At 47.9% G+C, this 16508-nt stretch overlaps 1 protein-coding gene across 1 annotated transcript in view; it reads right to left on the bottom strand.

Annotated features, from left to right (window-relative positions):
- Nucleotides 1–15896, bottom strand: part of pik3ca (phosphatidylinositol-4,5-bisphosphate 3-kinase, catalytic subunit alpha) — a 24165-nt gene extending 8269 nt beyond the window's left edge. Inside the window, exons 1-18 of the mRNA XM_030372129.1 lie at nt 15583–15896; nt 14624–14688; nt 12705–12914; nt 11915–12083; nt 11646–11772; nt 11329–11538; nt 10980–11074; nt 10262–10417; nt 9283–9528; nt 8283–8368; nt 7488–7593; nt 5120–5272; nt 4543–4677; nt 3418–3542; nt 2480–2561; nt 1332–1496; nt 774–877; nt 194–365 (exon numbers count right to left, since the gene is read on the bottom strand). Of these exons, the coding sequence (XP_030227989.1) occupies nt 194–365; nt 774–877; nt 1332–1496; nt 2480–2561; nt 3418–3542; nt 4543–4677; nt 5120–5272; nt 7488–7593; nt 8283–8368; nt 9283–9528; nt 10262–10417; nt 10980–11074; nt 11329–11538; nt 11646–11772; nt 11915–12083; nt 12705–12760 (2187 nt within the window). The 5' untranslated portion in view covers nt 12761–12914; nt 14624–14688; nt 15583–15896. The remainder of the gene's footprint in view (nt 1–193; nt 366–773; nt 878–1331; nt 1497–2479; nt 2562–3417; nt 3543–4542; nt 4678–5119; nt 5273–7487; nt 7594–8282; nt 8369–9282; nt 9529–10261; nt 10418–10979; nt 11075–11328; nt 11539–11645; nt 11773–11914; nt 12084–12704; nt 12915–14623; nt 14689–15582) is intronic.
- Nucleotides 15897–16508: the final 612 nt, after the last annotated feature.

The raw sequence follows: 16508 nt of genomic DNA, 5'->3' as shown, positions 1-16508 counted from the left end.
GGATCATGAATGCGTGCGTCAGGATGGGTTTCCTCCTTGGGCGTGTGTATGTGCCATTGGACGGTTGACCTCTCGCGCAGACAATCATCCATCGAACACGAGAACTCCTCGAAGCACCCCCTCCCACGCGGCCTCACTAGGGGTGATGCTCCCTTCAGGCTTGCCTCCTGTCCTCCCGTGTCCGGGGTCGTACCTTCTGCGTCTCGTCCTTCTTCTCCTGCTTCAGGAGGTCCGTGAGGTGGATGAGCTTCTCCATGGCCTCCACCTGCCGGCTCAGGTGCTTCAGGTACATCCCGCAGGCCCGGCAGTACGCCTCCAGCAGCAGCCCGAAGCGCTGGCTCACAGTCTTGTTGTGCATCTCTGACCTGGAGGGGGGGGGGCAGAGAGGGATTACACCTGACTCATGTCCCCCCCCCCCCCGGGGTGTAACAGACCCCCAGCTCAGACGTAATATTCTGGCTTCCATTACCAATGCCCAATAACTCCAGCAGATGAGCAGATGTCTAAACCCTATGTTCTACTAAATGCCCAGACACATATTAGCTGTAAGTTGCTTTGGATGATAGGCTGCTAAATTACCCATTTCATGATGAGACTTTAAGTAACTGAACAGATTGTAACAGACTATAATGGAACGAGCATAATTATAATGGTAAGTGTCTGTGGCTTTATTTTATTCACAATTCATTCGGTGACTCTGACATTGAGTTTGACCCATAAAGTCGAACAGAAAATAGGATAGATGGATGAGGGCTGTGAGATAAAAGACTTACTTCAGGTGCCAGAAGAAAAAGTGCCCAATTCTTTGATTGGTTAAGGCCTTCTTTAGGAGGAAGCGGACCAGAGGATTGTCCAGATACTGCTCATACTTTAATACCTAGGAGGGGAGAGGGGAGGAGAGGGGAGGAAGATAGGAGAGGAGAGGAGAGGAGAGGAGAGGAGAGGAGAGGAGAGAGAGAGGAGGAGTAGGCAGGAGAGGAGAGGAGAGGAGGGGAGAGGAGGGGAGAGGAGGGGAGAGGAGAGGAGAGGAGAGGAGAGGAGAGGAGAGGAGAGGAGAGAGAGAGGAGGAGTAGGCAGGAGAGGAGAGGAGAGGAGAGGAGAGCAGGAAGGAGGAAAGGAAAGTAGAGGAGAGGAGATGACCAAGGTGGTAATGGAAGATTTAGTGTTGCCTTACGATGTCTCTCCAGCAGACGGTTAGTTAAAATGTGAAATAGAACGTGCCTTACACTATCTACATGTCCATCAACTACGGATTACAACGACGCATCACGGTGTCTCATGACAAATCAATTATCCAAAGGCCATGAGAGAGAGGGGGCCGGGTCTAGTACCTGGACCAGCTGGATGAGGTACTGCGACAGCTTGTCGTCCGTCAGGTACTTGTCCAGGCAGCGCACAGCGAAGCATCGCACCATGGGGTCGGGATAGTTACAATCCAGCAGCTCCATGGTGTGCTCGGGCTGGATGGAGGGCCACTCCTTCAGCAGACAGTACATCTGGAGCACGCACGCGGACACACACACACACACACACAGGCACACACAGGCACGGACACACACACACACACACACACACACAGGCACGGACACACACACACAAAGGCATGTACACACACACACACACACACACACAGTCACGGACACACACAAAGGCATGTACACACACACACACACACACAGCCACGGACACACACACACACACAAAGGCATGTACACACACACACACACACACACACACACGTAAGTGCACACCCGCACGCACGCATGCATTCACATTTCACACACAAATACACACATACAGACACACACATAAGCATGCACTCACACATACGCATACACATACACACACGAACAAGGGTACATAAACACACACACAAACACAAATGCGCACACACACACACACACACACACACACACACACACACACACACACACACACACACACACACACACACACACACACACACACACACACACACACACAGTACAAGGAGTTTAGATGGACTGCACGTCATTCTATTTGACCTCAATCTCTCTATGTCGGTTATTTTAACAGCTCAACTGACACGTGTGTCTTGTGACGTCTTTGCTTTACGCGCAGTGTGCATGAAGCATGGGGCAGCATACAGCTCAGGAGGTGGAGCGGGTTGGCTGGTAACCGGAAGGTCGCTGGTTCGATCCCCGGCTCCTCCTAGCCGAGCGTCGAGGTGTCCCTGAGCGAGACGCCTCACCCTGACTGCTCCTGACCAGCCGGCTGTCGCCCTGCGTGATCCACTCCGCCGTCGGTGTGTGAATGTGTGAATGATTTGTTGTAAGTTGTAAGCGTCAGCAAACTCCCCCCGATGCATAAACTTGTGGTGTATAATGGAGGTGTATAGTTGTAATGAAGGGGCCGATGACTTAAACGTTGCCTTGAGCGGCACGGCTCTCTATAAATCTGTTTTATTACTATTGGTATTATATACATTATATATTCTTACCTGTGCGACCTCGTCCCTTGAGTTCCACTTGACTGCCAGCAGGATTTTGGGCAGGATTTCAGGGATGTTCATACAGTAGTGGCTGGACAAAGGGAGGAGAGAGGACAGAACAGAGAACACTGGCTCCTTACATATGGGCCATTTTGCATTTGCACTCCACCTCTTGAGGTTGGCTTTCATTACCACAGAAGTGGGCCCTTGGTTTGGCCCCTGGTGATGGGCAGACAGGTTGTATTATCTTGTCGTAGCGACAGGAAGGTAAATCGTTAGCCGAAGTGAGTCAGACGCATATTTCCTTAAATGTAAATGTTAAAACCGCGGGTGTGCTGTCCCACATAGTAACACAACACCAACACACAATGTGGTGTTTCATTGGAGCCTTGGTAAGGACAATAACAACACATAGATTTGACGGATTAAGATTCTGCTACAAACAGTGCTTACATATGGCTTCAATTAAGTTGTCTATCCTCATAAAATCCAAAGATGTTTTTAAGTCTCACATACTTTCTATATTATTCTTTATTTATTGTTTATTATTTATACTATTACTTTGTTTAACTATTGAGCTGATTGAGCCATGTGTTTGACAGATTGTCCAAAGCTACGCAATGCACACGTGTGCAAAAAGGCCCCCACCCTTACACGCACACACACACACGCGCACACACACACACACACACACACGTGCACACACACACACACGTCCACACACAGCTCAGCTGCAGTGTGCCTTCGGCATGGCAGGAGATGTGATGTGGTGGTCTTACCGCTGTCTCCAGAGGAAGTCCTTCCCCTGCTCGGTGATGTGGTGTGGTGGTCTTACCGGTGTCTCCAGAGGAAGTCCTTCCCCTGCTCGGTGATGTACTGTGGGGGTCTTACCGCTGTCTCCAGAGGAAGTCCTTCTCCTGCTCGGTGATGTGCTGTGGGGGTCTTACCGGTGCCTCCAGAGGAAGTCCTTCTCCTGCTCGGTGATCTCCGACAGCGGGTCCCGGTGGCTAAGCTGCCGGAGCTGCTCCACGTCCCCCTCGGTGAGGGCGATGTCTCGGGCCATGCGGCTGCTCTGGACACATGAGGATCCAGACGCTTGGTGAAGGAGCCATATTCAGTCAATGTCTAGTTAGCATATTTTGAGTTATTGTTTGGTATTATATATGGTCATTATTAAGATTGCATATTAGCATAGACCCATAAGGCTTCCGTAGAGTCATTACGTCAAAAGTAGTGCACGGGAAAATGCACGGGAAAAACAGAGCTAGAAGCCTATATAGCAACACAGGTTTTTTACCCTAATTTGGGTTTTCATGCCTTTTGTTTGTAATTGTTCCCTTTTGACGAGTAAAAGGTCAAACTAATACAGCACATGTCATTTTTGGATTCAAGCTCATTGCTTCTTTCGGCTTACCAAGGGATGGCCAGACAACCCAACACTTGAGCCTTTATGATGCGAACACGCCCCTGCCTTTGATTATGTCTCTACCGTGTAAATTGCGGTCAGGCCATAGTGAAGCTTAATTTGGTGTATGGAGTGCATCAAATTCGAAACTAATCCAAGTGAACAACATCCAATACCCCGGTGGACAGGGGACGGCCCGCTCTTGTGCGCTGAATGACAAATTCAGAACCTCAGAACACATGGGTGATCCATTTAGACCGACTGTTGTAAAAGGAAGCAACTCGCTCCACTCAAATTACTGATTAAGGAATAACTTAATACGGCACATTAAGATGCCCTCATCAATAATCAAGCGAGGCACGGACCATTGGTCTGCCATTACAAAATATCTGCTAGAGTGTGACAACGCGCTGCCTGCAAACAATGTCAACAATGATCACATTCTGGCCTGGGGTCAGATGTGTGGGCTCCCTATTAAAGAGAAGGATTTAAACCCCCTGCACCGTGGAACACTTTATTGAGACGATTTGGGAGTCCACTATTTGAGTCACAGAATGCGTCTGGCCGTTTGTTGTCATGTCTAGGTCTAACATCTGATCAGGCCATTAACTGTGTCAGGAGTCTGTTGAGTTGAGTCTGGTCAGGCTGCCTGTATCTGCGGCAGTACCTGCCCGGAGAGGTTGTAGCTGAAGCCCATCTCGCGGGAGACAGACCAGTTGGCATGTTCCTCCACGGAGCTCATCTCTGGGTACTTGACCAGGCAGCTGAAGTGGTCGAACTCCAGCTCCAGACAGGGCGTTTCCTAGCAGACAAATGGAAGAAACTTTTGTTGTCTGGCTCGGTTCTAAATTGATGTTATTGGTGACTTCATTGGACGCTAATGGATGGGAATGTTACTGCTGTGCTGCAGGAGAGAAGCGTTGTACAGTGGCCAGTCTACACAGTGTTGATTTGAAACCTTTACACAACCCTGTTCTATAACATTGGTGTCTGGACTGGATCTTATACCCGGCAAAAGATTAGTAATGCTAGCTGAGTTTGTGTTCACCGTCAGCCAATCAGGTACTTAGAGAGCACAGCCTTGTGCAACGCTGTTGGTTGAGGGAACCGCCTGAAGTCTGATTTGTGAGGCTATATGTTTCTTAACATCTGTGTCCAATACTCAAGGGACCAACATTTAAATGCTTTTAAATGCCTAAAGCATTTGAATAAACGGCAGTATTGCTCAACATGGGGTGGTCCACCTTGTTGGGGTTGGAGCCGGTGACCCCGATGGGGTTGAGCAGGTCCTCCATGCCTCGGGGGACGGGCCAGAGGTTCAGGGCCATCTTGTTGGCCACCAGGGTGTGGGTGTAGTCAAACAGGTTGATGTTCCCCCAGCCCAGCGGGCAGTGCTCCTGTAGAGGGACGGGGAGACAAGAGAGCAGAAGGAAAAACTACAAATGAATACTTCAAATGTACAAAAGAAATGTAAAGATCTTTCCTCTATCGTCAGCTGTGTCATCATCATGAAGGATCCCACAGCCTCTAGCCTGGGGGCAGCTTCTGATTATGTACTTCATCTCTAAGCTGCCAAGATCAACTTCAAGCAGTTCGCCTCATATTCCCTTTTCATCATGCCGCACAATTACCTACTTCCATCGAAATAAACAAAACGCTTTAATCCATCTCGGACGAATCAAGATTGAACTAGCTGTCTTGAACAAGTTGCTAGTTTCCTTTCAATTTGACCAATCAAATGTGATTAGCTTTGAATGTTTGTTTACAAATGAGAACATGATTGAGGAGGTGATGGAGCACATTGTGGCCCTACTGAAGACAACGCATGTGGTTCAACACACAATCTGTACGCACACAAACAATATGGCAAATTAACTTTTAAGGCCAAAGTGGCTTCAGTGTTTCACAGGCTCTGAACAGCTTATCTGAGCTTAGCTTTAGCGTACACAGTATGCTGCCATTTATTTAGGCTAGTTTTCAAAAGGCAACTTTGGGGTTGTGTGTTCTCTAAGCTGTGTCAACAGCTGACAAAAGGGGGGGAGATTACAAGCAGACTGACGCTCAAAGATGTTATTTATAGGAAGTAGTGGAACAGAAGAGACTGGCACGGACCTGTGCGTTTATCTTTAATTCAGGTGGGCGATGAAAGAGCATCAGCTAACCCGACCTGGAGCTCGGCATGAACTGTCACCCTCACATCATTCATCACCAGGTGTCTGTTTCAGTATCCATTCCAGCCGTAGATGGACACACACAGAGACACAGACACATAGACACGCACGCACGCACACACACACACGCACGCACGCACACACGCACGCACACGGGAGAAGGGATCAATGAAGCTTGGTGTCTGTGAGGCGTATCATCACGACACTCACCGACACTCTCTCTCTCTCACTCTCAGACATTCACACAGAGTAGTTTTCACGTAAGTAAGGACAGCCAGACGGCCGTTTGAATATTACATGGGGCTGGAAGACAACACTTTCAGGGAGGTTCTATAGGTTATTTGACTCAAGAGGAGTGTTTAGTTGGGCAAGAAAAGCAATCGCCAGTATCCTGGAGCAAATAGTTTATCAACTCATAAACTGAAGCAAAAGTGTAATTTCTTGCAAATTGAAATGAAATGAAAATCAATGGATGATTATTAAGTATTTCCACATTTCATAATTGTCATTAACAACGAGAGACCATTTGAAGCTTCAGATGGAGGGCAGGAAGAACATCTCGCAGCTGCACTCGTGTTCGTGTGTACCGGGAAGAACCAGAGGTTGGAGAAAGATACCGGAAATAAATACAAAAAACAGGAATAAGGCCGTAAACAATGATTCATCACATGGTGATAACGATTCAGTGTGTAGGGAGTCCACTGGTTGTGCAGACCTCGGTCTACACCACAGATCAAAGCGATCACTTGTACGTGTGCAGCTTGGTTCATACACGACGCTAAGGATGAGCAAAACAACTTTACTAACTTTATTTGCCATAATATATAGCATCGTATCAATAAACCATGAGGCTTGAAAACACCAGCAATCTCCAAGAAACACAAAACTAAAGATGTATGTGTTTCCAGGGAACACTTCTTGCCTTCCTCTTCATGGTCGCACCACTGGTGTGAATCATCAACACGTTTTTCAAGTCTATGACTAGTCACCATTACCCACCCTTCTCTTTTACTTGGTCAATATGGTTTACATGACCTGGATTTGACCTGCTTCAAATGGCCCTTTCAGAGCAGAAACCCCCCATGACTGAACCGAGTGGCTCTCTGTCGCCTGTCCGGAGACAAACCAAAGGACCTGTCTGCTGTGTCTGCGCACAGAGGCCGATCGGCGAGCTATGGGAGTGATTAGTAATTAAACAGAAGCAAAGACGACACCCTGACTCTTCTTCCTGCACACAGACACACAGACACACAGACACACACACACACACACACACACACACACACACACACACACACACACACACACACACACACACACAGGTTGTCCGTTTCCTACATGAGAAATGATTGGCCTCGTAGACACACACACACACACGGATGGAAAGTGTCATTGGAGTGACGAGGCGTAAGGTACCTTGCTCCGTAGGGCACTCACCCACCTCCTTGGCTCCTTTCCTTCCCTTGACGGAGCAGATGGAGAGGCAGAGGCGCGCTGCGCGGGGGATGTCCGGGATGTACATATCGTAGGTCAGCCACTCGTTCCATCTGAGAGAGAGAGAGAGAGAGAGAGAGAGAAACTTTTTATTAGCCGTTGTGTCATATGGCCGTATGTAATCATTAATAAATAATGCTGAAGGTACAGGCTGGCTGGCCTTGGCAAGTGATTCGTTGTTTCAAAACCGGGGACGTAAAAAATGAATGTTATTTCCAAGGCCACATCCAGAGCGGCCTTATATAAACTCAAGCCTTACTTCTCTCGGTACTATTAATAACCTCTGTTCAGGTCATTTTGTGACGTTTTCAGATGGAGGACAATCGTCTCACTTCTTTCACAGGCTTGTGCAGGAACCATAGTCAGGTTTATTTTAGAGAATCATGCATACAGCCATTCAAAGTTTGGTAACAAAATGGGCAAAATGCTGCATTTGAAGTCTTATTGCTGAAGGAATTGATAGTGATGAAATCATGTTGCGTAGTGAGTTTCAATGCCAGCAATAAGCCATTATCCTTTCTCTACTGAGGAGACAAACCAATCAAGGGGCTCTATGGGTGATTAGAACCCAAGGGGTTGCAGTAAGTAAATGGTTTTGACATCCCTGTTAAGTTAACATTTTCCGAAGCGGAGAGTATGGGTGGCACAGGCACAATGATAGGGAGCAAACCCAACAAGGTGTCTGGAGGAGAGAGACATTGCCATTGACGACTGGAGCCGTTCTGCACGGTGCTGGAGGTACCTGGGGTTGGAGCACGGGACTCTCTGTGTGTTGACGTTGTCACACATCTGCTCTCCTCCGTGGTAGATCCCGGTTCTCACGTAGATCTAGCGGACCAATCACAGAAATGGTCAATGGTAAATGAACTAAATAAACTTCTACAGCACTTCACTAACCAGTGGCCACTCAAAGCTCTTTGCAATATGGCCTCACATTCCCCCATTCATGCACACATCCACACACCGACGGCGGAATCAGCCACGCAGGGCGACAGCCTTGAGACATTTAACTGTATTTTGTAGTGTTGTTTGTTGATGTCCTCTGTAATTCTAATCTATTGAAGCATGGTAGCAGAACCAATCTCCAACTCCACTTTTGTATTATTGTTTGTCGTACTTAGTTGTGTAGCATCTTATCCTAGCTATCTCTGTTGTGTATTGGGAACGGGTTAACCTAGTGATTGTTAGTGCTCGGCACTTGATTCTATGAACATCCTTACTGTACCGACAGAGATATATTGTTGAGTCTCTTTCTTCTGACAAATGGACTTATTGTAAGTCGCTTTGGATAAAAGCGTCTGCTAAACGCCCTCTATGTAAATGTAAATGCCCTCTCCTTGTTGTGCCGAGGTCACTGTGAGAAGAGGCCAACACTCTAACACCAGTCCTGGCAGACTGTGTTAGACTAACACTATAGCACCAGTCCCGGCAGTCTGTGGAGGACTGATACTATAACAGCAGTCCTGGCAGTCTGTGGAGGACTGACACTATAGCCGCAGTCCTGGCAGTCTGTGGAGGACTGACGCTATAGCAGCAGTCCCGGCAGACTGTGGAGGACTGACACTATAGCCGCAGTCCCGGCAGACTGTGGAGGACTGACACTATAGCCGCAGTCCCGGCAGACTGTGGAGGACTGACGCTATAGCAGCAGTCCCGGCAGACTGTGGAGGACTGATGCTAAAGCAGCAGTCCTGGCAGTCTGTGGTTGACTCTAGTCTCTGGTGGGCCGTGCCCCCTCCCACCTTGTCGATGTCCCGTATGTTGACGTTGACGTAGGTGGCGCACAGCACTCTGATCCGCAGGGTGCCGTTGATGGTCCACAGCGACTTGGCGGCCAGCTCGCCGTTCATGTAGGCGGTCGCCGTGGAGATGCGGCGGGAGTAGGAAGGCATGACAAAGGCGTCCGCGGGCAACTGGCTGTACAGGCTGTCCTTGGCCATGAGCATCAAGTTAGGCATCCGACCAAGCATGATGCAACTGCGGATGTACTGGGGGGAGCGAGGGCAAGCGGGGAGGGGGGAGGAAGGAAGGGAGGGAGGAAGGGAGGAAGGAAGGAAGGAAGGGAGAAAGACAGAAAGACAGAAAGAGAAGGACGGGGTATGGAGGACGATGAGTGAGACAGTGTGTGTCTCACATGTCCGCGTGGACGAGAGTCATCTAATCCACGGGAACTCTTTGGGCCTCGTCCAATCAGGTCATTTAGCAGCCACGTCACGGGGTCTCAGACACTGTGGGCCCGGAGCTTTCTCTCCCTTCAAGTGAAACACTTCATCTGCGAGGCTACCCAGTCCCACGTCTCTCAGCAAGTGTGTGTGTGTGTGTGTGTGTGTGTGTGTGTGTGTGTGTGTGTGTGTGTGTGTACAAACTGTTTATGTTTGTGAGTGATTGAGTGAAAGAGTGTGTGGTTGTGTACAATGTGTGTATATAAGTGTGTTTGTTGTTGCTACAATGTGTATGAATGTGTGTGTGTATGTACTGTGAATAAATATGTGTGTTTGTGTGTGTGTCTGTTTGTGTGCACTGTGTGTAAATGTCTGTGCACTGTATGTAAATGTGTGTGCGCGCGTGCGCGTGCGTGTGTGTGTGTGTGTGTGTGTGTGTGTGTGTGTGTGTGTGTGTGTGTGTGTGTGTGTGTGTGTGTGTGTGTGTGTGTGTGTGTGTGTGTGTGTGTGTGTGCGCGCGCGCGCGCGTGCGTGCGTGTGTGTGTGTGTGTGTGTGTACCTTGTACTGGCTGATGGGGTACTTCTCCAGCAGGTACTCGTCACAGCCACAGACCTTGAGGATGTACTTGCCCTGGTACTCCTGGACACACATCTTCAGCTGCTCGGGAGACAGCCGCATGCTGCGCGTCTTCTTACGGATGGCCTCCGCGATCACCTGGAGACGGACCAACGCTCGCTTTACAGCGCTCACAACACAAGGCCGCTCAAACGCTCTGTACAATACAGCGCAGAATAAAGAAACTGATTAAAAACCATTAACACCTTAAAACGCATCAGCGCCATACAGTGGAAAAGAAAGAAGAAGGAAAATAAAATAACACATTATAAATCAAACATAAACATAATTGATCAATACGGTAATAACGGCAGAGAAAGCAGTGTAGACGAAATGCCAAGTAAAAGATATAAATGTCTTATAAATTAAATTAAAAAAAATCAAAAAAATTAAAAGCTAAATTGAAGAGATGGCACTTAAAGATGTTTACTGAGCTTGCTATGCTGATTGGTTGAGGTCACCTGTTCCACAGGTTAGGGGCATGATTAATAAATGCAACATCACCAACACTCTTTTGGGTTGTGATGTAACCTCAAATCAGCAGCAGGAGACCTCAGTCTTCCTGTGGGCGTACATGCTGTCAGCCAATCAGGGAGGCTGAGGCTGAAACAGAGTTTGTATGAGTCGGAGCCTCTCTATAAACCTCTTGGGGAGGACAGACCTGTTCGGGCACACAGTCGTGGTTGATCTTCAGCGTGTACTTCTGCTTGTCGTTGTTGGGGGAAACAATCACCCAGATCACCACGATGATCTGACCTGGAGACAACCGGAACACCCCCACACAGACCCATAATCATGTTCATTTTCCCTCGAGCAAACTGAAATCAAAGATTCACGCATTATTGGCAATAGCTGTTGCATGACGAGCTAGTTAAAGAAAGAGAGTTGGCGCTGCTTTCAAAACTCAGTAACAAGAGCCAAAGTATACGATGGCAATACTCAAAGCTGTCTGACTCTGGCCCTGCTGGTCTGTCGTTAGACCCCACTAGGGGCCCTTACGGGGGGGCTACCTTTGTCCAGCTTGCTGTGGATGTGTTTGGGCAGCTCCTGTCCAGACTCCACGCTGGGCGGGTAGACGTACAGCGCTCGGCTGTGCGGCCCGCTGACGTCCCGCAGCTCCACCGAGTCCTTACACACGCTGAGGATGTTCCTCCGGAAGTCCTGCACCTCGGGGTCCTTCACCAGGTCGAACTCACACACAGGCATCCCGATGGCGAAGCCTAACCAGTCCACCGCCACCCAAGAGGAACGAAGAAGTTGTTGTTAAACATCTCCATAACGCCGCAGCTCACTCTGACCGAACCACAGAACCTCAGGCGGAGCGTACCGATCTCCCGGTTCAGGATCTTCTCCTCGCGGTTCCCCACGGGCTCGATGACCTTGAGGAAGGGCTGGAAGAGCCGGAGGTCACAGAGCCTGCGCGTCTCATCGTAGAACTCCTCCCTCTCGGCCTCCTGTCGCCGGGGCAACAGAGGAGAGATAGCACGGCGATAATCACATCAGCACCGCTCAGCGTTTCACAGGCTTCGTCCAGACGTACACCTGCTAGGATTTTTCTTCAGCTCGCCCCCTCCCTCCTCCCTCCTTCCTCCTCACCTGTGTGACGCTGACGAAGATGTAGGAGGTCTGCTCCTGCAGGAGATGGTGCAGGGGGTACTTCCGGGCCTCCCTGAACAGCTCGTGTTTGATGGTGATGAGAGTGGCCTCACGCAGGCACTCCAGAGTCAGGAGCATGCCGTTTGGCAGCAGACAGTCCACCAGGATCCTGCACAGACACGGCAGTCTGCACACTCACAATAACCACTAGCGGCACAAGGAGATCAATACCAGGAACACATCAAATAAACACTGTTGTCGGGCATCGACACAATTTCCTGTCTTGGGTTAATAAAGTACCTATCTTATCTTAGATCTCACTTTCACTCTTCAGTTAAATAAAATATTTTTTTAAAAGGAATAGGTATTGCTCTCGTTTATTAGCATCATAAGTATGAGTAATTTGCATTAACACGGTTAATCTGTCACAGAATTTCTAACCGATATCCTGTTCAGCAGTCAGCAAGCAGGCATCCTAATTACTTATTCATAGCCATGACGCATATTCATCACCATGTTAGTTCAATGGTTGTTCTTACGTGATTTCTTCACTGCTATCAGCTTCACTGTTTTACATCTCACAAGAGCTTTTCAACTATTCTCCGGCCTGACATTTAGACTTGAGGTCAGACAGAAGGAATAGTACTGTGGAGAGCACCAATCAACATCGGCATGTTTAAAACAATGCCTTCAACATGCGGTGAATCAGCTCACGCTGCGGTGATACAACGGCACAAGAGGAGACGGGACGGGTGACCACATGAGACGGACGCCCGGGGAGGGGACCTACCTGGGGGGCATGAGGTGGATGCCCCAGAGCTCCCCAGAGGACGGCCTGGGAGGCATGTTCCCCGGCCCTGCCCCAGCTCACTGCCTCAGCCCCCGCCGGCTCCAACCGGGACACCCAGAGGCTCCAACCGGGACACCCAGAGGCTCCAACCGGGACACCCAGAGGCTCCAACCGGGGACACCCAGAGGCTCCAACCCGGGACACCCTGCCCTGGGAGACAATAGGGGATGTAATGAGCCCTACAGCTCTAACCATTTCACAGAGGGGGCACAGGTAGGACACTAAACTAGTGGAGATAAGTCTTCTCCCCGTGCCCTGGTCCATAAAGAGGCTGACTCTTGTCGGTGTGTGTATGTTGGTGTAGGGGGTACCTTTACCAAGGCCCTGTGACGTGTTGGCTGGGGCTCGCCTTTAGCATGTTAGACCAGGGCCTTTGGACAGACAGAGGTACAGACAGACTGTCTCACTCGTATCTCTCACTCTCTCTCCCTCCATTCTCTCTCACTGCTCTCTCCCAGCCTATACCTGACACCCCGTGCCTCACACTCTGGTGTCCTCCGCTGCCTATCGATGCCCCGCGATGAAACAAAGTCCATCAGAAGAAGACGTCACAAGCTGAACCAAACGGGAGGACACAGAAGCCACCAAGACGGAGCAGAGCATAAAACATTCATCCGCTGACACCAACCGGCACAGCGTGTGGTGGACGGAGGTGGAACCTACCGGAGCACATTCTCTCTCTCGCTGAGCAGTATTGTCCTATTCCCAGTTCAAGGTAACCGGCTGAAGACTAGACCGCATCTCAAATCCACGTACTATTACACTGCCTTCCCGGTCTTGGCAGAATATACTCCCGCATTAGCATTCACAATAGTTCCTAGAAGCAGACTTCATGGTCCAGAGCAATGCACAGTGCTGAGCTTATTGGCCGGAGACCTCCTGGTGTTGATCAACAGCAGATGACTTCCCCTCCTCTCAGGATGTCCGAGTTCCAGGGACTCTGGGACCACAAGTCCCCACCACACTGAGGACTCCTTTGTTTACATTGCAGTTCTATACTCTTTTTGCATCGGATTATGACGTGTCTCATGTGACCGCCTTGGCACTAGGCTTGACCTGTTTAATTGAACTGTACTTTTGGCATGCACAGAGGGTTTACAACACTCAACTAATCACTCAAGTGTTAAGACGCACAATCACTTCAATGACTAATTAATGTATTGATGCATTTAAAACTTAATTTGGTTTAAATACAATAATACCGCCAAACAGACTAAAAACACATGACAATCTCACAAACATTGCTTATTGTCTGTAGTTAACCTTATCATAACTATTGTATACAAGTCACATAGTCCCACTGTGAGTTAATGAAATGGTAATTGTGTCTCTTATTGACTAAGTACTGTAAATGAGCTAGAATTACAGGCATTATTTAAGGACATCATATGATTGGTTTGCACAATTGCAGATTTTCAGGTCTCTGTGTGACGACAAATTTGGCAAAAGAGTGCTCAGTAGACTCTTGTGGCGTCATCAGTGACCCTGATCAGGATTCAGCCCGCCACTAAGGGACAGAGGAAGCTTCCTCACAACACAGGATGTGAGGAAGTGGAAAACACTGGCCTGGACACGTGCGCTTTGAATGTAGAAAAAGCACGGCTGAATAATACTAAAAGAGGCCAACAGTAATGAGAGCTGAACCACAGGGTTGGTTTATACAAGGTATACAGTTTGGTTTACATCATTGTTGTTCAATTGCTTTGAGATAACCAAATGCAATTTGTGGTGCCATTAGGGAGCATAAAAGGTTGTTTACTTCATCCATTACCCAAATGAAAAGTCAAGTGATGTATAGGCTAAATCTATCCCCTCTCAATGAGGAAACTGTACAGTGATGATAACAATGGGATGCGTACCTCAGAGAAGGGCTCTCCTACTCTGTCAATGTGGCAGTCCCACCCTTCATGTTTCAGTCCATGCGCTGTAAATGAGAATGCGTTATTAGGGAGAGAATTACACTATTTCAATCGAAACAACATTTAGTATTTGCTTCCAGTGTGTAATCCACCAGTGAAGAGAGAACCGGTGACAGATATAATATAGCCCAAAGATGATCCCTTAACACTGTTCTGAAACTTTGAAATCTCATCGAGAAGAATGTAAAGAAATCGATGCCCACACATGAAGAAATGTTTTGGCATAGGTCAGCTGTATCACCGCTGTCAGACCACTCTCAATTCAGAAGAACACACACGCTAGCCCTGACGTGTTTCACCGTGCGCATCTACAGTAGGTATTACTGCAGCAGCCCATTCAAAGCTGCGACATTTTTACATCCAAGAAATCTAAATAAATTAATACAATATCATGTTCGGGCACCATTAAAGTTAACGTAGGTTGCCGAATTTATATGATTTTGATATGATTTGTCAAAAATAAATCCATTTATAGTAATAGGCTTATAGTACAAACTGTTTATATGCTGGTGTGATTGTATGAGTACCAATTTCACAACATACATTTGCTAAGAAAACAAATTACAGTGTTTATTAAATACTTGGTTTGCGTGCGTGCATTATTCTATTACCGTAATACCTGCAATAAACGCGACCGTTTAGAACGCGGCAGCATTCACCGCACTGGTTTGCTTTTAATTCCAGTAAAACCAGACTGCTGAACCATTCTGCACAGTTAAGCAAAGAGTTGACAACTTGTTATCAGCCAGCTTGTTTATGAAACGTTCAAACGTTAGATTGTAAATGTAGTCGTTGTTCAAAACAGCAGACAGAGCGCATACGTAATGAAGAACCATTGGTTGTATCCTATAAGAGAACTTGACAAAGTATACTTTGTAAAAAGGTTAGTTATGACTAACCTTTTGAAGCCAGGCTTCACTGGTGAGGAGATGAGGATCTATAGGAGCTGTTTGGGTCTTAACGCCCGGCGGCCAGAGCCGTGGTGTGGGAGCGACTCTCTCCGTACCAGACAGTGGATGACGGAACCAGGGTTCCGCATCGACCACTGCTCATCCTGAGAGAACGAACCCGATCTATAAGACCGCACATATGTCCGCTACGATGATAAGATGTTTTGATTCGCAATGCTGCGAGAAAAATGTCTTCACGCGATGGAGCCACGCTGTCTTGGCACGGAGCAGATGATATGGCTGTGTGTGTGTGTGTGTGTGTGTGTGTGTGTGTGTGTGTGTGTGTGTGTGTGTGTGTGTGTGTGTGTGTGTGTGTGTGTGCGCGCGTGTGTGTGTCTGTGTGTGTGCGGATATGCGTGCGTGTGCATGTGTGCGTGCATGTGTCTTTTATGTGGACTTAAATAAATTGCTTAAATATGTGTGTGTGTGTGTGTGTGTGTGTGTGTGTGTGTGTGTGTGTGTGTGTGTGTGTGTGTGTGTGTGTGTGTGTGTGTGTGTGTGTGTGTCATGTCATGTCCATTTTGATGATGCTTTGATGTGTACCTAAATTACTATTGAATCTAACTTACTAAACTTAGTGACCCATCGCCCATATCACAGCAAACGGTTGTGATACTTTTTACCAGTAAATTTATTGATTTAATAATGAGTAAGGAAGAAGTTTAAGGAAGACTTCCTCCCTACACTAGATTATATTTCCAATGTTTAGAAGTTAAGTTGTTAGCTTCGTTTAAATGCATTGTATTTTATGAGCCACACGATTACTTAGTTACTTGGTACGAAGCACTCCGCCCCCCAGATGTGTGATGTTTCTAAATGTGCGGACTATTCAACTCATTAAGCCTGACGTATAACAGTCAAGAACAAGTGTCATA

This window comes from Gadus morhua, chromosome 12, assembly GCF_902167405.1.
Source record: "Gadus morhua chromosome 12, gadMor3.0, whole genome shotgun sequence".
In the NCBI taxonomy this organism is placed as follows: Eukaryota; Metazoa; Chordata; class Actinopteri; order Gadiformes; family Gadidae; genus Gadus; species Gadus morhua.
This window is presented reverse-complemented; position numbering and strand designations above follow the sequence as displayed.